Consider the following 22,093-nt stretch of genomic DNA (forward strand, 5'->3'; position numbering starts at 1 on the left):
TTTAATATATTAAATTGCTGCAGAGATTGTAATCTCATTAGGGAGCTCCGTGTCCTCGCGCTGATAACGCTGCAATGGCCGCTTAACTTTTATTGACCTTACGTAGACTCTCGCTCGGAGCGCCCGGCGTTGGTTCGGGGTTATGGAAGAAATGAGACGTCTGCTAACAAGGGTGAGAGCGCAACGACAGCCAGCGATAACCCATTTAGACGCCATTTTCTGTAAGGTTCCCTCTTTTCTCTTTTTTTGTATCCTTTTTTTGAAACCTGTCGGAAAAATACCAGTAAAATAAATGGGACGACTCCTTGGGTTTAATATTTTTTTTTTTTGGAATTATTGTACAATTTAAGGTGTTTCTTTCCAAACTCGCACTTTTTTCTTTCCTCTCGGTCTAATATGTTTTGTGGTTCTTTAGTCTGCCTAAAAATATGTATTTATGTATATAAAAAAATATATATAAATCTATTCAGCGGCTTTTATATTTGTTTTTGAAGATTCCGCCTGTTTGTTTTTTGTTGTTTTTTTTTTTTATCCCGTGAAATTCTAAGGGCTCCAAAACAGTAAATTTCAAAAAAGAACAAAAAAAAAAAAGGACCTTTTGATCCAGTAATCGCCGTAGTAAAGATTCCGGGGGAAACGGTTTTCAGATTGAAAACGGGTTTCTTATTTAAGATGTGTTCAGCGCATTGTTTTTCCTCTTTTGGAGCTGATATATTGAACAACCTCAGGGGACAAATTTCTGCTCGCTATTTGTTTCATAGCTCTGAACATTTTGAAGAAGTATTGAGCACTTTATCTGCTGCCGCGCCACGTGGGTTGTGTATCCGCCGCCACAAATTATTTCCAGAGATAATCAGTTAGGAACCAAAGACGTTTTGTGATTACGGGTTTTGTGCAGATAATGTTTCCCTTGGTCACCGACCTTCATAGCAAAAAAAAAAAAAATAAGACTGGATGAGATTAAAACATTATTTAGCCAGACAGCCCTTCTCCCGGCATAACCTAGCTTGCTTCTGTCTTCCAGGCAAACTTTTAATCTCAGTTTAGGGGAAAGTTTAACACGGCTGCGTGTTCCTCCGTTCCGGTTTGGATGGATACGTCCCCAGGCGGCATTGTGTCTTCTAAAAGAAAGTGGTAATTTTACAGCTGCTGCTGCTGGATAACTTTTACGTTTCTGTGTATATTTTCACAAGATTCCCGGCTGTATCTGCATCTGTTACTGAGATGTACGTTACCCCGATATAGTGGGGTGTGAAGCAGGACAAATAATAAGAGGGGGGTCTATATAATATCTATACACATATGGACATACACTATGTGGACAAAAGTATTGGGACGGCTGACCGTTACACCAACAGGGACTTTGATGACATCACATTTTAAACACACAGACATTAACATGAAGTTGGTCCCCCTTTGCGGCTATAACGGCTTCCACTCTTCTGGGAAGGAGTTCCACAAGATTTTGGGGTGATTCTGTGGGATTTTTCGCCCATTTATCCAGTAGAGCATTTGTGAGGTCAGGCACTGATGTTGGACGAGACGCCCGGCTCAGAATCTCTGTTCCAATTTATCCCAAAAGTGAAGACAAATGGGGGTCCGACCCGGTACTAGCCAGGTGATAAAGTGGCCAGTGAGTGTATATTTGCACGTCATCCAGTAGAGCGTTCGTGAGGTCAGGCACTGATGTTGGATGAGGCGCCCGGCTCACAATCTCCGTTCCGGTTCATCCCAAAGATGTTCGATGGGGGTTGAGGTCAGGGGTCTGTGCGGCCGGTCAAGTTCTTCCACCCCAAACTCCAACCATGTCTTTATGGACCTTGCTTTGTGCGCTGGGGCGCAGTCACGCTGGAATAGAGAAGGGTCTTCACCTAACAGTCCCCACAAAGTTGGAAGCGGAGAATTGTTCAAAATGCGTTGGCATTCTGAAGCATTAAAATTTCCCTTCGCTGGAAGTAAGAGGTCCAAGCCCTGATTTCAGTAACTAAGAGGTTTTGTCCGTATAGTGTAATGCTGTTTGTGGTGGATTTTAATGAACGTGTGTTTTTCATTAAGCGGCTCGTTACAGAGATGTAGCATCGCTTTATGTCATGTATACAACAACAACAAATGTTGCATGTGTTTGGTAAGATTTCTCGGTTTAGTAAATAAGTGTGTTTCTGGGTCCCTACGCATTTTATTTAACGTGTTTAAGATATACGACCGGTGTAGCGCCCGGAGACATTCGTCTGCTATCGGGTTTATCAATTCTCTCTGTAATAATCGCGCGGCGCGTGGAGAGAAATGTAAATGCCGCGGTTTGTGGCCGTGAGAATAGATCATCGCGCTATTTGCAGGAATTCCGCATTATATCATATTTATGATAAAAACGCTTTCCATAGATGGTAAAACTCAGAAGATAAATCGCTCTTCCGTTTATACTCCATAGTTATAGAATTGTTTTTTATTTGAAAACCTAGAAATGACATGTAAAAATGGGTTTAAATGGTAAAATGTAAGTAATTTGACTTTTTAGTAGTTCAGTGGGTCCGTGGCATGTTGGTGGTCCTACTCTGTGTGTTTTTTTCTTTTTTAACCCCTAGTCGTCCTCGTTATTTCACCCTCCTCTGTGTCCTTGGTATTGTTTGTTCTGAGTTGGGGATTTTTTGTTATATATATTTTTTTATTTTTGTAAACTTGTTTATTTTTCACCCCCCCGTTCCTGATGAAATTCTAATATCGTTTTAAATAAGTAAGAAGGAGGCATATTACTGTTTAATATTTCACGTCTGCAGCTCAGACCTTTCTATCAGGGGTTATTAATGAGATCTTTGCCACGCGGTGGCAGATTGATTAGTAGAACACTTTATTAGCTAATCCATCTTTAATTAAAAAAAAAAAAGCTGTGAGATAACGGCTTTTAGAACTTCAGGAAGAGAAACTGTAATGGATTGTTACCAATTAAATCTCCATTGTGTAATGGCAATAATCAGAATAAACTCTTGTTTCAATTATATTTTAATCACTGTGTATGTGTATATATATATATATATATATATACACAGTTATTAAAATATAAAATATAAATATAATTCTCATCAACCTAATATTTTTGTTGCCAAATTCCTAGAAAATAAACACATCTGTGTTCTAATATTTTGATGTTAAACAAAATAAATGTGTAATCTATCAGAAGACCCTTTTGCTCTACTTGATGACTTAAAAAAAATAAAGTAAATATATTTAAATTAGCCAATTTAATTAAAAAAAATACTTAATTTTTTAATTTTTTTACATTATTTTTTAAGATATTTGTCATAAAAGAATTGATTCTACTCGCGGTGAGAGACTGGGCATTTGGGGCACTCGTACAGCTACACTGGAGCTTTAGAAGCGCCCGGATGCCCCCCGCTCTGCCGGTCGTCCTGGGTGAATTTCCCAGGATTATTCATGGACTCCGTAAATCAGAAAGCTGTCGGCCAGCAGCCGCGGTGTAACAGCGGGATGGTTATCCGGGCACTTTATGACTTCTGGAAGCTTTGATGAAATTCTTCTAAAGCCGGATATTTCTGGGGATTTGAATTATTCCTGAAGGCTCAGGTAGAAGATGATGTGTAGGAGCCGGAGGTATTCTCCGTATACGTTTCGTTTTTTAGAGAGCCGCGTCTCTGCCTTGGACTTATTAAAACTCCCTGTCTTAGATTTGACAACAAACAATGGCTTGACTTATTCATTGCGGCAGAAGACAAACGCATTAATTATATCGCCGGCCACCACCGTTTCTGGGCAGGAGGGCGTCCGCGGAGTGACTTGTTGAGGGGAGAGAGTAAACATCCGCACGATGGATGCCTTCTCCCCTCTAAAAGGATTATTTACTAAATCCTCCGCGGCGAAAGAAAGTGACACAGAACAGCAGCAGACCTTAAAAACGCTCCCAAAACGTTCTTTCTAAGCGGTAACATCGTATCGATAACATTAGATACCGTGAAAAGATGGATTCGTTTCCTGCTGACTTCATGATACTCCTAATCGCACTCCAAACAGTAGGGTTAGTTTAGGCGCTCCCTTATTAACAGTAACGTATATATATATATATATATTACACAATACATCATATTATTATTTAAAGGGCGCTTGCCAAGAGCACTCGGGAACAAATTAAAGGCTAATAGACCTTCCGTTAACGGCGAGCGGCGCGATCCCTTTAATAAGAATGGTTTTCATTAAGAAACCGTAATGTATTTTATCGATTACGCCGGTCGTGTTCACCTCCGGGCAATATTGTTCCCGGTGACACTGTACATCTCGTGTGTTTTATGGCGTTACCCAGACAACCTCTTTCTTTATTTAGACTATGTGACGTTTTAGTGAAGAAATGCGGGAGAAGCGGCGCGATTCCATGCAGCGGACGCCAAGCCTCGGAGCCCAACATAAATATAATACGCGGGACTTTTCTCATCGCTTTAAGGCTCTAGAGAATTAAAGGTGCCTGCTGTCCTAGAGAGCAGTCGGCTTGTTACAATGTTACAAACGTATCTCAGAAGAACGCGGGTTTCTGGCTTTCCGAGTATTTTTTCTGATGGCTCCTTCGATTGCTCCTATTCACGCTTCGGACTGCTAGCTTTCCCCCCAGATAATGATGATGTCATACCCTTGAGGTGCTCTCTCCTATCCTGCAAGGAGAAGCTCAAAGCTATGACCTTCAGCACAAATACCTCCGAAAACCTTTCTTCGCTCGTAGGAAGTTGGCCAACAGCATCCTTCCATTCTGCGCGTGCCTACAGCTGCCTGAGAGTTATGGGAGCTGTTCTGTTAAAAGAACTGGCTTACACACTTGCCCCGGCCCGAATCAATCAAAAAAGAGGAGCCGGGAAGGAGGTTAAACATTTAAATTTCTCTCTGGCGGCACACAGCTGTGCTGCAAATTCGGCTAAAGTTAATAATGATATCCTCCGCCGGCCCGCCACGCAGAGCCACGGACGCCACACTGTTCCTATAAAGTCTACCCGTGGCATTAAGTTACAACCGCTGACATTTCTTCTTGGTTAATGTTAATTTAAAAACATTATTTTTCAGGCAAATGTATTCACGGTGTATTTTTAGACAGAGCAAATAATGTAACAGAACACGCTCGTATTAAAATGTCAGCGGCGGCGTGAAAAATATCATATGGAGACTGGCGCTAATAGCGGCATAAATCTCCACTTTCCCCATTTTTCTTTTGTTTTGGTTAAGAATTACCGTCTAAGTGACACGAAACAAGTCGGAGTCCAATCCGCGAAAGGCGTTCTTTGTAATGAAAGACGGCATCATTCATGCGCTTTGTTTACGGTGTCGGGTATCCGGCGTTAGAAGGTAGGAGATGATGCAGAATTATAACACCTAGTGCTATAATTAACTTAGGCCGCGAATGATGAATGAGTCTCAGGGTAATGATATTGCTTGAATACATTTCTGGTGATTTCTGGTCCTTTCCTGTGGCTTTTTTAAAGAATAACAAAGAAAACTCATTATCCGGGGTCCTAAACCGATCCGATCTTAAGACTGCTTTATATCAATCCACAAAAGACAAGAAAGTCTCAGAGAGGGGATGATTTACAATGCTTGAACGTGCGCACCCTTATCCTACCCCAAAAATGATTGTCAGATATGTCTTGTGGTTCTGTAAAGTGATTCGTTGAAGCTGTAGTCGTTGCTGAAACAATGGCAAAGGTTCTACTTATTTATTAATATTGGAAACCTCGGTTATAGCCAATTAGAATGCTCCTTTCCCCTCCGCACCAGAAAAGTAACGGAAACATATGAGCGATCATGACGTATTAATTCTCCAATCCCTGTATTATTATTATTATTATTATTATTATTAATATTATTATTGATATTATTACTAATATTAATAAGTCTCAAATCCCTGTATTATTATTATTATTATTAATAATATTATTATTATTATTGATATTATTATTACTAATATTAATAAGTCTCAAATCCCTGTATTATTATTATTATTGATATTATTATTATTAATATTAATAAGTCTCAAATCCCTGTATTATTACTATTAATAATAATATTATTATTATTAATCATGTTCACCTGAAGATACAGTCCCGTCGCTGTCTAGATCCACCTGTCTCTTGCCTCGAAGTCCTTGGGAGTGATGGGCGCTACAGACTAACCACTGAATTACTTCACTTCCCGTTCCATGTTCTAGAACATAAATCCCCCGTCTGTGCGGTACGGAATCTTGACCTTTTTATTGGTTCTGCCACAACTAATGAAAGTTTATGGCCGCGATTCTGGAAACTGCAGGGCGGCTATGATATCATCAGCTATAAATTGTTCCAGGTCAATCTACTTGGTGTCATGCGTTTGAAGATACAGTGTCAGCGATGAATTAGATTGTCCTAATTCTTCTTCTTCTTCTAGCACGGCTTTGCTAATTCCCGGCTTTTATGCCGTTTATCTGCCTTTCGGATTCTATTTTTCATGCTTTCTATTTTCAAGCTTGATTTGAATAATTTTTTCCAGTGCGAGGTTTCTATCCCTTGTCTGTCCTCCCTGAACTTCAGAGCTGCCAATCAAATCTTTATTTTTGGGCTAGCCGATAAAGAAATACATTTCTCTGTTGCCGCTTGCGCTGCAAGAATACTCATCATCCCATGGCGCCCTGAAGACGCGGCTCGAGGCCTTTAACGACAGGCTTGGGAGTCCCCGGCATTGAGCGGAGATGGCGTTGATGAGTCCCTAATGTGATTAGCGGGACAGTTTGGATAGAGGGGTATCCGGAGTTAAGTGACAGCTGCTCTTAGGGTGGAATAATCTCATTATGGCGCATGCCTTCTTACCTCTTCAAATAGACAAAGTACATCTGCGTCCCGCACGAAACACGAATTGCACAGGGAAATGAATATGTTTTCTTTAGTTGTGATGCTATGAGAGGTTTTCCTTTTATACATCTGAGAAACATTGTAGAGAAGTGGCTATCATTGCCCCCATGGCTCATTTTGTGTTTCCCCACGCTGGGGTATTTAATATCTATAGCTGTAATCATTTTGTATAAAATGGGCAAAATAGGTTTGCTGGGGGTCGTCACCTTGACCATGTATCAGACAGCGATGGACCTGCTAAGGATGCTGTTTTCTCCAGCTGTGAATAGTCATAGAATAATTATTTATGATATCTGGAAAAAGAATTGTTACACACAAGCAACATTACAAAGTATCAGAAGAAAAAGGAACTGCGCGTTCTCTCGCTTTCTCTCTCTCTTGTTCTCTTTCTTTTGTTCTCTCGCTTTCTCTCTCTTGTTCTCTCTCTCTCTCTTGTTCCCTCGCTTTCTCTCTCTCTCGTTTCCTCGCTTTCTCTCTCTTGTTCTCTCACTCTATCTCTCTCTCTCTCTCTCTCTCTCTCTCTCACATTCTCATTCCCTCTCTGTATAGTGTCCTCCATCTTTTTGTCTTCTGATTTACGTTCCATGTACTGTCTGCTTTGTCACCCATGTCAGTGTTTCCTGATGAACTTCATTTGCCAACATTTCCCAGCCAAGGTGCACTTACACGTTTCATTCCCTTACTTTGGGCAGTGTAGTAGCCTGTACGTATCTTGCCTGCTTGCTGTGGCCCTTGGTAAGCCCCAGTTGTGGCAGAGTCCCTAGGCGTTATCCTCGGTGGTGGGTTTTTGTTGGAGAGAGAGGCGCCTCGATCCATGTTTTGTTACTATGTCGCTAGTTTATTCCTGGATACATCACTTTTAGCAAGTATGGACATTACCGCGATCCTCGTACAATCGCTGAATTCACCGGGTGCTTCTCACCTTTATCCGTGGGGTCTTCTCAGGCACTCGGGGTCTGACTGTCCAATTCCTCCTCAATCCCGGGGCATGAAATCCCACGACTCAAACGCTGATGTTTTTCCTGCGGCATTTTGTGGATTTGTCAACAGCTTAATTTATAAATGAAGGATATTTCCATGATGTCCCTCGTCACTTGGACTTGAATTAGTTGACATTTCCAAAATATCAGCCATACCTGAGAATTCACCGCTGTAAAGAATTATGGGATTTAACGAGGCTTTTACCTTTTCACATTTCAGTTTTTGCTGATACTTCACCTTCTTTTGTTGACAAAGTTAGTTATTTTTGTTGTTGACTTACCTCCAATGTTTGAGTTTAATTTACTTGATACGGTTCGTTTATTTGACATTAAGAGAGAATTCTGATTTTAAGAACGGGGTCAATCCAAACTGTATTGCCTCTTGAAACAGAATCTTCGCTATCCTCAGCGGTTGCTGCTTTAAAACCAAAATAATGCTATATAGGAAAGTGATAGGTTTACGGGAATAATCTAGAATACGCACATATTGCATACTGTATTCCGAGGTTTAAACCAATATTTGGGAAATGTCTTTAAATCTAATTTCTACGGCCTATTGAGTTTGGGAATAATATCCTTTATAAGTAATTTATTCTATTTATTAACCGCTGGGTAAATGCTGCGGATCTCAGTGTTCTGGAGCCAAAAAACAACATCTTTTGCTTCGCATTAAGAGGAGAAAAGAGCGCGTTCTCCCCTGGGAAGTCATGCACGAAACGTGGACTCCTTTGATTAGAAGCCAAAACAACGAAAATATTGTTACGGCTGTTAATGCTATTTATTTAAGAAGCTTTAGCCGAGGAAATTAAGGTGCAAAGATAGGCGCTGCCTCGGAAGAACACTCCATAACCTCGCGCTAATTAGGCTGCACGCTTATTTGCAATCGCTTACCTAAAGTTTTGACAGAGTCTTTATTAATAAATGCTAAACGGTGCATCCCTTAGGAAAAAAACAAAGAAAAAGTTATTTGTTTTGGGTTTTTTTTTTTACCCCAAGGACACCCTTATGATTGTAGGAATTATCACCGAGCTTTTTGGGATAACTTCTCTTGGAAAATAAGTATTTAGAAGCACTGTTTTTTTAATGATTAATGTTCATCTGGTGTTTTGCTAACTAATTGTAGCTAAATTCATTTTAGTAACTTTAGTGGTTTGTTTGTTTTGTTTGTAAAATCTCAAACGTTGCCCAAACTAATAACGTGTTGCTCTGGGAAGTATTTTTATATTTTATGAAGGGATGAATGCTTGGCTGCATTTTAAAGGGGGTTCGGAGGGTTAAAGTTCTTCGTATATAGAGCAATGGAATCCATGAAATACTTTTTAGAATTGTTCCATATTAGAAATGGCCCATACTGTTTTAATGCCTTTTCTGTAAAATATTAACCATATGTTTGTTCCCCCCCCCCGCAGTGTTTTTCTGCACTATTGCTACTCACGTGGAGGAATGAGGCACACGTCCTACACATGCATCTGCGGCAGGTATGTACTGATCCACAAATAAACCCTTATGTTTAAAGGAATAAACAAAAATATATAATCGACCTCTCTGAACTCACAGCAGGGTCACAGGGTCTGCCAGCCCATGGCTATCTCACAATATTATTATTATTCTTTATTGTTTTATATAGCGCCATCAAATTCCGTAGCGCTGTGTGTGTCAGGGGTTCAACATTCACTTAATAAATGAGCAGCAGAATATGTTTAAGGTCTTATGTCAGTGTCAACGTATATTTAACATGTTTTCTGCGTGTCGTTTATTGTTTGGTCCAAACAAAGATATCAACCTCGACTAAAGACTCTTTAAAAAATGGTTAGAGCGCCACCATAAATGTGCAGGCGGTAACAGGTACTGCACCCAGTCACTTCGAACCAGTAGTAGGGGAGGATATAGCCGTTTTACCCTCTTTTTTTTGTTATAGATGTGACATTTAGCTCTTTATATAATATGATTTAAGCAAGGGATGTGTATGTGACAAGTCGTAGGCCAGCTGTTACCCATAGCACTACGCTGTCTTATTACCTCTTTAATAAAACATGCCAGTGCTCGGCGAGTCTGTACTGTGTAGAGCGTCCCTGGTATGAAGCCGGTGTGAAAGCACACATTTGCGCATGTGCCGCTGTGAGGTTTGAGGCTCTTTACTTAGATCAATGCATGGAGGCTGGCGCTGCATAGCCAGACCAGAGATTGATGTTTGTGACATTTACAGTGAATTAGTGTTTGCTCGATGAGGTTAAAGAACAAAGACTGGATGTGAATTGGAGGGGACATCAGTCATCGGAAGGTGTTTTCCTTTAAGACAAAAATCTGCTTCTTTTTTTTCTGGCCGGAGGCATCGTATCGGTTATTAGCATATTTTATTTATAAAGCAGTAACACACTCTGAATAGTGAGTGACAGCTTAATGAAAAGGAACGGCAAATATTGCACACGGGCACCCATTCCTTCCTAGGTACACAAACAAGTAAACTCTTATATTACTCTGGAATATATAGCTTTTTAACAAGTCATTCCATCAGTTGAAAACAAAAAATATATATAAAGGGGAGCATTCCAGGCTGCTGCTAATAACGACCTATAAATACACAAAACAAAGAAAGAACTCTGCGGATACCCAGTAAATACCAAAAAAATATTGAGGATTCCGTCACACTGTTTGGCCTTATATTGCTCAGCCTGCCACTACTTCAAAGTACCCCAAGTTTAGTGAGTCTTATTTTGAATGGCTATAATAAAGTAAACAATATATGACCGTATAGTGTGACAGAATCGCCAATTTTTATGGCTTAGATGTGTGATCTTAACTGCGTTGTATCTGGACCACCGGCCATTGGCAGTGACAGAACCTCAGGCTTTTAAATACAATACCTACTTTCACAGAAATTTAATAAAACCCCTCAAAGATGGACTAAGTTCTCGAGACTTCAGTATGTTCTGGTAGGGCTTGCTCTGGAGACGCAGCGTCTTCTTCCTTTGAAGTAAAGATAACAGAAAAGCTCCCCAAACTCTGTGAGACGTAGAGTCTCCTGTGTGACCCTCTGTCCGGTCTGCTACAATACAATGTATCCTCTCTCTCGCTCTGCCTACGAGGAGACTTTGCTCTGAGAAGAGCCAACAACTTGAATCCCAAAATATAAGATAAACCTAATTGTAAGCTTTCTAAGATGCCTTGTGTCTGTTTGAAACCCAACTTCTCTTATATAGGTGAACTTTCTGATGCGCTCAGTGTTTCACGTTGGAGGTCCTTGTAAAAGAAGTTGAAGTAGATGTGAATGTCCGGGAGGTGTATGGGTTTTCTCTGAATGCTTTTTTATTTTGTAAAAAAATGCTTAGGGAACTATTTTGAAGATTAAGCCTGTCGGGTTATATTCGGTTAGCCAGGGTTATTTATACAGGGCCAGGCGCAGAATATTCCTCAAACGCGTGACAGGCCCTTTATCTTGACTGTATAAAGGTTACAGACACCGACATGTAACCGATGTGACAGTTCAGACAGGATGAATCTATCCTTCGTTTCATTTCTGCTCTGTGAAGATTAAAAACAAAGAAGGGGAATCCACCCAGGAATAAAAGTGAACGAGCAGACCGCTAAACCTTGAGATTTGTACACGTCTCGTTACTGGAGTTTGATGGGCCTCGGAGGATAGGAGAAGATGTGGCAGGATGCTGGTCTGAGGGCAGGCCGGCCGGCAGATAGCGCTGCTTTCAGATGTGAAGAACATGCGTTCCTCAGGGACCTCTGCAAATGCCATGTGTTCTGCAGGTCTCTGCATCGTGTCTCTGGGGCCCCGGACTGTTTCTGGTTTGTTGTGTTTAGGAAATAAGAAAGAGGTCAGGCTAGGAGTTTAAAAGCCTTCTGTCGGTTGTACCATGCTGTGTGATCACGGGATCAGGTCCAATGGCAACTTCTATATGTAGAAAAAGCTGAAATGTCCAAATCATAGTGCATAACCCCATCCCCCTGCTGATTAAGATTTACCCATTTCCCAATGCCTTTCTTAGGCCTTCCATCACGGTCCTGCCATATGCAGGAACCTCAGATCTTGGAGATATTCCCAATTCTTAAAAACACATTGCGTTTATTCTTTAAAGCAGGCGTTCACAAGGAATTCTAATGGAATATTTGAGCTCACCAGTTCAAATTTGCATTATTACAAACCAACTCTGGCAAAGGTAAACTATGTGCTGGACAATTTAATTCTGCCTTGAATGTACCCCCACACAGTGGTTTCTTTTCATTGTCTCTGACATCCTTCTCCCCAAACACCTTGTCTCTGACATCTTTGCGCCCAGCTTAACAGTGCCATTGTAGCCCCCAAACAGCTTGTCACTGCCATCTCTGTGTCCACACAGCTTGTCTTTGACATCCCTGTGCCCAGACAGCTTGTCTCTGCTATCCCTGTGCCCAAACAGCTTGGCTCTGTCATCTCTGTGCCCAAAAAGTTTGTCTCTCCCATCCCTGTGCCTACATAGCTTGTGTCTGCCATCTCTGTGCTCACACAGCTTTTCTCTACCATCTCTGTGTCCAACTAGCTTGTCTCTGCCATCTTTGTGCCACATAGCTTAAACGAGCCATCTTTGTGTCCACACAGCTTGTCTCTACCATCTCTGTGCCCACACAGCTCATCCGTGCAATCTCTGTGCTGGCAAAGCTTTTCCATGCCATCCCTCTGCTCACACAGTTTGTCTCTGCCTAGCTCTCACCTTCCTTTTTACCCCCCCCTTCTTCCCCAATCTCTCACCTTTTTTTCATTATCTCTCTCCCCATCTCTCTCCTTTCTTCCCATCTCTCATTATCTCTCTCTTTCCTCTTTATCTCATCTCTCCCTTTCTCTCTCCTCCTCCTGCTCATTTTCTCTCTTTCTCATTAACTCTCCTTTTCTGTCTATCTTCTTTTTTTCTATATGTTCAGCAGTGAGATCAAGAGCACCGGCGGTTGGAGGGAGATAAGCAATCTCTCCAATAAGCCCAGCTCCTCCAGCAGCGGGAGGACCACCCCAGAGGAGGCGCCCCCAAGCTATCTTCTGTTTAGGCCGGCTCTGGTCCTTGGTGGGGGGACCAGAGTGGGTGGATTTTCATTGGCTCAGGCCAAGATACAGCTCTGCCCCCCACTGCTCTCTTCTCTAATACTAGAAAGATTTTTGGTGGCAAATCGGCTTTATTATACAGTTAGATGTTCTGTTATCACTGGTTTTGTTGTTTTTCATGTTAAAGGTTTCTAAATGTTAAACGAACGAGTGTTTGGCTCTGTGACGAGCCGAGACTGAGTTTCCTCTGTTTGATACATTTAGCACCCACGTGCCTCTATCTCTGGGGAGTTCTCTTACACAGCCGTGTGTTACAGCGGAGGTTCTGCCTACGTGCGTCTCAAATGTTTTATAAATATGGAAATGTAGTAATAACCACGTCGTTGTCATCTTATCATGAATGCCATTCTCCTCTGTCAGATATCTTCTCCTATCTGCCACTGGCAGACAGGTGTATGTCACACGTTCTCCTATTCAATTAAGCGTTTAGCAGCGGCAGATTTACCCGCTACATCCGCATCTTCCTCCTGATAAGGGATTATAAACCACGATCATTCGGCGGAGCCAGGATAGCCCGAGAGAGGAAGAATGTCTTATTTCTTGGAACGCTCGCATGACTTTAGGTTCCTTTTTAGGGACGCTCATTCACAATGTGTCCTTTTGCCAAAATGAAAGCTGAAATACTAAGCAGGTAATTCTATAATTTGTCGATCTATCTGCTCAGAAACCGCCTCTTAATTTCTTATACAAAGTAAAGGCGACGCTGGGTCTCTGGAACCTTGTGCACATTTATCATTCTAGTTTTATTGTAATACTGTGTGTTCTTTTTCTTTCTTAGTGCAAAAGTTTTATTTATTGTGCTTTTTATTTTTCCCAGCGGTGACAACTCCTCTGTTCTTCATTACGGGCACGCCGGGGCTCCCAACGACAAGACACTTCAAGACGGAGACATGTGGTAAGTGGGTTTGTAATGGGTTCACCAAGAGATCTGTAGTAACTCCCAGAGATCACCCACATGTATCCTCCTGTTGTCCCCGGAATCACTTCCAGTACCAGTCAGCATGCGCACCTTGGAACCCTGCTATGTGTACCCAATAAGTAGACACAACTACCTTGAATTGAGTACAGCAGGAATGAACCGTTTATTGTAGTAAAACATAGACTGATATAGCCACAGAACTTCATTAACATAAATTAACAGATACATGCATACAACCCAACCTTTAATCCCCAATCAGCAATCCTATTGATGGGATTAATTAAACAATGGAGTTCCTGCCTGTTTGGCAGCCAGGCTGGAGCCATCTCTGAGTACCTTGGGCCCCTGTATGACAGCTCATTCTGTCACATATCTCCCCTTTTAAAAGTAAGACTGAACTGGGGCCAGACCCAAACCGGGTCTGCATCCAGTTCAGTCCGACAGCACAGCTCCGTCGCTCCTGGAGTTGTAGATGCAGGGGGCTGGCAAAAGGCAGGGAGACAGGGTCCATAATCTGCGGGTAGCAGGCTTGCTTTCAGTCCTCTCCAGGGGCCCCAGTGATGGACGGTTCCGTCACACACTCCATCACATATCTCCTTTTTCTGGGGGAGACTGACGTCTGATAAGACCCCACACTGTTTGACTCTGAAGTCAGTCTGTATATCTGGACCATCACTGACAGCCACAAATTGGTACTCCTCAAAACAATTTAACAAAAGAGCAGTACTCACCCGCCTGCCCTCTGCCTCTCCCGAAAAATATAACCGCCGCTGGAGAGAATTGCCAACTGCACCTTCTCTCTGGAGTCTTCTCAGCCGCTGGGGAGATAACAGGGTGGCGGGGGCCCCTTCAATAAAGGGTTGGGGATCCGAGCCAGCTGCCCAGCAATTCTGGGGACCACAGGTGGCAACCACAGTCTCATCCACCTGTATGGGATACGTGTCCCCAAGTGCTGGTTTCGTACCATCCTCTAGTGGAGGGACGTCTGATGTGGGAGGGCAGAGGCCAGCTGCACTCTGACCTGGAGAAATCTCTTTTATAGGGTTTGCGGGCACCTCCAGTGCTGGTAGAGAGGGGCCGTCCTGCCTCTCTCCTGATGCCAGTATTTCGGCTGGGGTGGTCTGAGCGAGCACTGCGGGAGCGTCATGGTCAGACTCAGGAACAAGGGGGAGGGGTGGGCAGAGAACAGCAGCACTCTGCCCTGTTGCCAGCACTTCTGCTGGGGAGCGGGGATCTGGGCCAACTGCCAAACATTCCGGGGACCCAGGTGTGGAAACCGCAGCCCCATCAACTACCACAGTCTCTGGGGCTGCCTGACTGGACCCTACAAGGTTGCTGTGGTCAGGCTCGGGAAACAGGGAAAGGAGCAGGCAGATGCCAGCGGCACTCTGCCCCGATGGCAGCTCTTCTGCTGGGTGGGTGCTTGTGGAGACCGCAGTGCCAGCTACTACACCCACAAAATCTTCTTCCTTTTGCTGGGAAGGGAAGCCAATTGCAAGCCCTCCCGGACCAACATCCTCAGATGTAAAATCAATTAAATCCACAGTCTCTGGATCTGGTTGTGGTGTACAATCACACAGTTCCGCTATCGGATCTGGGTTAGCTGTCCAGTAACCCTGTGACTCAGTCCCATCCACCCCTTCTGGGTCAACATCCTCAGGTGACCACGCAGTAAAATCAATGAAATCCATGGTCACTGGGGCATACTGTTGCACATGGTCAAATAACTCTTGATATGCCTGTTCCAGTTCCCATTCTTGTGTGACCAAATAATCCAGGTCAGCCCACAGCTTAGGCACGTATTGGATATCCTCCTCCCTTCGCTCCTGGATGTCTTCCTCCCGACACTCCGATGCACTACCGAAGTCGGGATCCTTTTCTATAATTTCCAATAATAATCCCGGGCCGCCGAAGCCATAGCCCTCTGTGGGACCTTTATCCTCCAGCCCCAGGCACATCTGTGCTGCGTACCACCGCAGAGCCCGATATCCATCGTCCAACCTCAGCTCTGTCTGGACCAGCACCTCCAGCTCAGCCACCCATTCCTCTTTGGGCTGCTTCCCCAAGAACGGCATCCGCAACTTCCGCTGGAGCCAAAACCTTTCCTCAAAGGTTGGGAGGCTTTTCCCCTTGTACTTAATTTCCAAGTGGAGAACATCCCTCCAGAGCTTCAGGCGTTTACAATTCCTCTTGATCAGCTCTGCATAGCTGACTTCCATTCTCTTTCCTGGAGATAGATCCCGTTGCAAAGGACGTGTCCCTCAGACTAGGAGGCAATCCCGCCGCTTGCCACCAATGTAACGGGTTCACCAAGAGATCTGTAGTAACTCCCAGAGATCACCCACATGTATCCTCCTGTTGTCCCCGGAATCACTTCCAGTACCAGTCAGCATGCGCACCTTGGAACCCTGCTATGTGTACCCAATAAGTAGACACAACTACCTTGAATTGAGTACAGCAGGAATGAACCGTTTATTGTAGTAAAACATAGACTCATATAGCCACAGAACTTCATTAACATAAATTAACAGATACATGCATACAACCCAACCTTTAATCCCCAATCAGCAATCCTATTGATGGGATTAATTAAACAATGGAGTTCCTGCCTGTTTGGCAGCCAGGCTGGAGCCATCTCTGAGTACCTTGGGCCCCTGTATGACAGCTCATTCTGTCACAGGGTTGTTCATTGCTTTAGATATACAGAATTGCGGTGTTCTAGATCACACGTGGCCGGTCAGTGGGTTCTCGAGCTGTTTAGGTGGTCAGTAGAGAAGCGACTCCATCTACTGTATGAAATCCGGTAACACCACGCGCTTTCCGATCACGCTGATAAGTCAGGCGATTGTTTCGAGCTGTACGTATTCTGTGAGTCTGTTATCTCTGTGAATCTCATTGGCTCGTCTCCCGCAGCGTGTATCTCGCGTAGCTCGCGGATACTCACCGCTGATTATACAAGCGGATCTGTCAGGATAGCCCTTAAACAGAGATGCAGTGAGCTGTATTGTGGAGTGGTTGCCATTGAGTTGCATGGCATTTTGACTTGCTACGTGTGAGTCTCATTCCGCCTCATTAAGGCCGGGCTGAGTATTTTGGGAGTTGTACTTCAGGAGTTGTTTGCCCGTTACCCGGCTCTGCCGTAATGACATATGTAACCTTGACAGGGGTCCTACATGTATTGTTGTGGGCGAAGCTTTCACCGATTAAGCAATGTACGATTGTTTGTGGCTGAAAGCCAGCTTTCCAATATATCTTTTATTCTGTGGTCTGTCTCTTTAGATTTCTCTTAATCCCTCCTGAAACCACAGGCATTTTGGGAGACACTCCCTTTGGTTATGTTTTATACCACACGGGTTACTTTGGTATTAGCTATGTAATATATATATATGTACTATATGGAAGAGGAGAAAGAGAGGGAATGTGATAGAAGAAATTAAATACTTAGACATTTAACAAAGCACAGAAATAAAGGGAAATGTTGGTGTAAGAGGTCATAGTCTAAAACTAGACTTACAGAGGCTTACATACAACACACTGAGAGTGTGATAAATGGAACAGTCAGACCGGGGGCATAACTAGAAACCACAGGGGCCTGGGGCGATAATTGCCCCGGCCCCCCAACAGCTGGTCTGTGCCATCATTTCCCCCAAACAACTTGTCTGTGCCATCTTTGCCCCCCTCTTCCAACATACACTCTGGCACATATATTCAGACACACTCACACAAATTACACACTTACTCATACTCACTAACACATGCATGCTCACACACATAATTAGACATCCAGCCAGCTGTTGGCTGGCAGAATCTGACCATCTGTGTCCCTTAGCCAAAGCTATCCATGCGCAGCCTAAATTTCAGTGGACTCCCCGTGGTCTGTTAGCAGGGGGCCCGACTGAAACCGCTACTCTGTGTATTAAGCGGCGGGTCACAGACTTTTTATTGCTTTTGACATATTTGCTGGAAAAGGCTTTAATTCCTGGTCCGCCAGCTATTTTTGGCCGGCGCCGGAGCCCGCAGCCTTTAACAATATTATCTACACGTTTTAGCTAAGTGTGTTCATTGCGATGTAAGCGCGGCTTCCCGTGTGGAGTAAGACATTCGGCTCATCCAGTCTCCCCGTTTTTTCTTCCCTTATCGGTTAGATGTCCTTTCGTTTTCTCTTACCCTTTGGGACACTCGCCATTAGCTTTAAGTGGCAGGGGTACGCATGAGCATCCTTTCACTGGGAGAATATTACCCGGCAACCCCCTCTAGCTCCTCCATAGACTTATGTTGTCTCCACAAGGACATTCCTACAGCCTAATGTGACCTTCTAGTGTTCTTCCCAAAGCCCCCATCCACGCTTGCACATGTCCTCCTACTTTTTACTAGCAACAGTTGAGTGGACCATAAGAAACGCTTTCTGTACGTTGGCTTGTGGCTGCTTTTTCCATCAGGTTGTTTCCAGAATATCGTCAGTAACACCGGGGAGTATCGATAACGGCTGCAGATGTCTGTGGACGTCGTCGTAGAACAGTGATGGCGAACCTATGACACGCGTGTCAGTGCTGACACGCGTAGCCATTTGGGGTGACACGCGCAGGATTTCCTGCGATTCATCCTCGGCTCCTGCACGGCCGCCGAGGATGAAAGAATCTGTGCTGGAGGCCCGTTCCTCCAGCACAGATTCTTTCATCCTCGGCGGCCGTGCAGGAGCCGAGGATGAATCGCAGGAAATCCTGCGCGTGTCACCCCCCAAAAAAAGGGGGGGGGCGGGACGTGCAGTAGCGTACCTAGCGGGGGGCGGGGCGGTGGAGGAGCAGGCTCGCAAGGGAGCGGTATCGGAGGTCTTTAACAGACCACCGGCTCCCTTGAGTGATTTTAAGCCGGTTCAAGGATCTCCCTTGAACCCGGCTTAAAATCACTCAAGGGAGACGGAGGTCTGTTAAAGACCTCCGATATCGCTCCCTTGCGATCCGCGCGGCAACAGCTGTTGTGCGCCGGGGTTTGTTGTCAGATCCCGGCGCACAACACTGAAGCCGCGCCCACCGCTGTCCGTGCCCTCTGAACCCCGTGCCCTCGGAAGAAGACAGAAGAACTGAAGAAGAAGAGGAGCGAAGAGCAGGAAAAGGAGCTGTAAGGAGAAAAGAGGAAAGGTAGGAAAGCATACAGTGAGAGTGGATTGGTGTATGTGTGTGGATTGGTGTATGTGTGTGGATTGGTATGTGTGTGTGGATTGGTATGTGTGTGTGGATTGGTATGTGTGTGTGGATTGGTATGTGTGTGTGGATTGGTATATGTGTGTGGATTGGTATATGTGTGTGGATTGGTATGTGTGTGGATTGGTATGTGTGTGTGGATTGGTATGTGTGTGTGGATTGGTATGTGTGTGTGGATTGGTGTATGTGTGTGTGGATTGGTGTATGTGTGTGTGGATTGGTGTATGTGTGTGGATTGGTGTATGTGTGTGGATTGGTATGTGTGTGTGGATTGGTATGTGTGTGTGGATTGGTGTATGTGTGTGGATTGGTGTATGTGTGGATTGGTATGTGTGTGGATTGGTGTGTGTGTGGATTGGTGTATGTGTGTGGATTGGTATATGTGTGTGGATTGGTATATGTGTGTGGATTGGTATATGTGTGTGGATTGGTATGTGTGTGTGGATTGGTATGTGTGTGTGGATTGGTATGTGTGTGTGGATTGGTATGTGTGTGGATTGGTGTATGTGTGTGGATTGGTGTATGTGTGTGGATTGGTGTATGTGTGTGGATTGGTGTATGTGTGTGGATTGGTGTATGTGTGTGGATTGGTATATGTGTGTGGATTGGTATATATGCGTGGATTGGTATGTGTGTGGATTGGTATATGTGTGTGGATTGGTATATATGCGTGGATTGGTATGTGTGTGGATTGGTATGTGTGTGGATTGGTATGTGTGTGGATTGGTGTGTGTGTGTGGATTGGTGTGTGTGTGTGGATTGGTATGTGTGTGTGGATTGGTATGTGTGTGTGGATTGGTATGTGTGTGTGGATTGGTATGTGTGTGTGGATTGGTATGTGTGTGTGGATTGGTATGTGTGTGTGGATTGGTATGTGTGTGTGGATTGGTGTGTGTGTGGATTGGTGTATGTGTGTGGATTGGTGTATGTGTGTGGATTGGTGTATGTGTGTGGATTGGTGTATGTGTGTGTGGATTGGTGTATGTGTGTGTGGATTGGTGTATGTGTGTGTGGATTGGTGTATGTGTGTGGATTGGTATGTGTGTGTGGATTGGTATGTGTGTGTGGATTGGTATGTGTGTGTGGATTGGTATGTGTGTGTGGATTGGTATGTGTGTGTGGATTGGTGTATGTGTGTGGATTGGTATGTGTGTGGATGTGTATGTGTGTGGATTGTTGTATGTGTGTGGATTGGTATGTGTGTGGATTGGTGTATGTATGTGGATTGGTATGTGTGTGGATTGGTGTATGTGTGTGGATTGGTGTATGTGTGTGGATTGGTGTATGTGTGTGGATTGGTATGTGTGTGGATTGGTATATGTGTGTGGATTGGTATGTGTGTGTGGATTGGTGTATGTGTGTGGATTGGTATGTGTGGATTGGTATGTGTGTGGATTGGTGTATGTGTGTGTGGATTGGTGTATGTGTGTGTGGATTGGTATGCGTGTGGATTGGTATACGTGTGGATTGGTAAGTGTGTGAGAGTGATGGGTGTTATGCTGTATCATTTCCAATGTATTTTTCATTATATAATTATGCTCTAAAGTACATCATAACTCCCATCACTCTATACTGTTCCATACAGTGGCAGAGCTGGGAGGCAGAGGCCTTGCACCCCCACCGCAGGACTCCTGAAAGGTAAGTAGTTACTAAGCAGGTATGTTAAATAATTTGTTTTTGGTTTATTAAATACAATTATATATTGCAATTATACATTTTTGTAGTTTAAACTATAAATTGCGCAAAATTATGTTTTTTTGTCGAAGTGACACACCACGCGAGTTATGCTCGATTTTTTGCCGATTTTTGACACACCACGCCAAAAAGGTTGCCCATCACTGTCGTAGAAGCTAGGGCTTTTAGTGGGCTGTGCCGTGTCCTACAGCCGCAGCGACAGGTGTGTTTACCTGGAACAATATTGATCGATTCATGCTATGGGGTCTGAGCAGAGGGTGATATGGATTTATCCCTCAAAAAACAACCTTAATGCAGAATATGTCATTAACATAAGTCCAAGCAAGTCATGACAGCGTAAGAGCGCTAACCTTTCTTGGCCTTATGTTAGGAATATCTTCTCCCTACCCCATCCAGCCCCTGGTTTACCCTGTAAGTCACCGGTCCTTATACTCGTTCTCCTCGCACTCCACCTATGCATTCTGCAGTTCCTTCTAAGCTACATAATAACTCTCCTTTCTACAAACACCATTGATAACAATTAGATTTTGTTTTATTTTTTCCCCATTTTTTGTTAATGAAACGGGAAAAATGGCATGAAATAAACCCCCCTCTAACCTCCCCAACTGGAAATCCTTATTCTGTCTCCTGTCTCTTTCGTGCAGACGTCCAATGTATATTCATTAGCTCCTGTCTGTGCCCTTATGTCAGGGAGTGGAAGCTAAGCAGAGCATTTGGCTGTCTGATATTGGGGACATCTGGTCTCCTTGACATTTTCTCAGACAGTATCTTGGCAGCGAGGGTCACGGCAGAATCCCAGAGTGACATTGAGTCCCACAATGTGCTATTGTCACTGAGGAGTACATCTCTTAACAAGGAAGCTGCGGCTGCCCCGCTCGCTGGCATTATATCCGTACGATTCCGCCGTGTGCGTTAACGAGACGTGCCCTGAAATGCGAGAAATCACTGTACATGAGCATGTATGCGTACACAAACACACATACATACACACACACACACACATATATGCTCATGAACAGTGACCAATCTTGCTACTTTGTTTTGTACCATGTATTAAGACTTTAGTTTGACATTATGCTGTAATTGTGGGTAGGGACACGTGAATATCTCCAGCACCGGCGGGGAGGCCGTATATCCGCAATTATTTTTAATTAAGAGAAGCGGAATTTTCCGTTCCCATCTGTGATCCGTTTCTGAAAGAAGGGATATGGTAATGTTCGGCGTGACCACAAGGGGGCAGTATTGGAGAGGTTTTACATCTCTTGCCGTTCATATCCCGGCTGTTGTAACCCCTGTGCCTTTTCACTGGGAAGGTGGTGAAGGGGTTTAAAGGGCTGACGTACAAA

At 43.9% G+C, this 22,093-nt stretch overlaps 1 protein-coding gene across 1 annotated transcript in view; it reads left to right on the top strand.

Moving 5' to 3' along the window:
• The window catches only part of PEPD (peptidase D), a 65,397-nt gene that overhangs the window by 34,922 nt on the left and 8,382 nt on the right, over window positions 1-22,093 (top strand). The window contains exons 10-11 of the mRNA XM_053449653.1: window positions 9,259-9,327; window positions 13,750-13,827. Of these exons, the coding sequence (XP_053305628.1) occupies window positions 9,259-9,327; window positions 13,750-13,827 (147 nt within the window). The remainder of the gene's footprint in view (window positions 1-9,258; window positions 9,328-13,749; window positions 13,828-22,093) is intronic.

The sequence above is a fragment of the Spea bombifrons genome, chromosome 10, assembly GCF_027358695.1.
Source record: "Spea bombifrons isolate aSpeBom1 chromosome 10, aSpeBom1.2.pri, whole genome shotgun sequence".
Lineage (NCBI taxonomy): Eukaryota > Metazoa > Chordata > Amphibia > Anura > Pelobatidae > Spea > Spea bombifrons.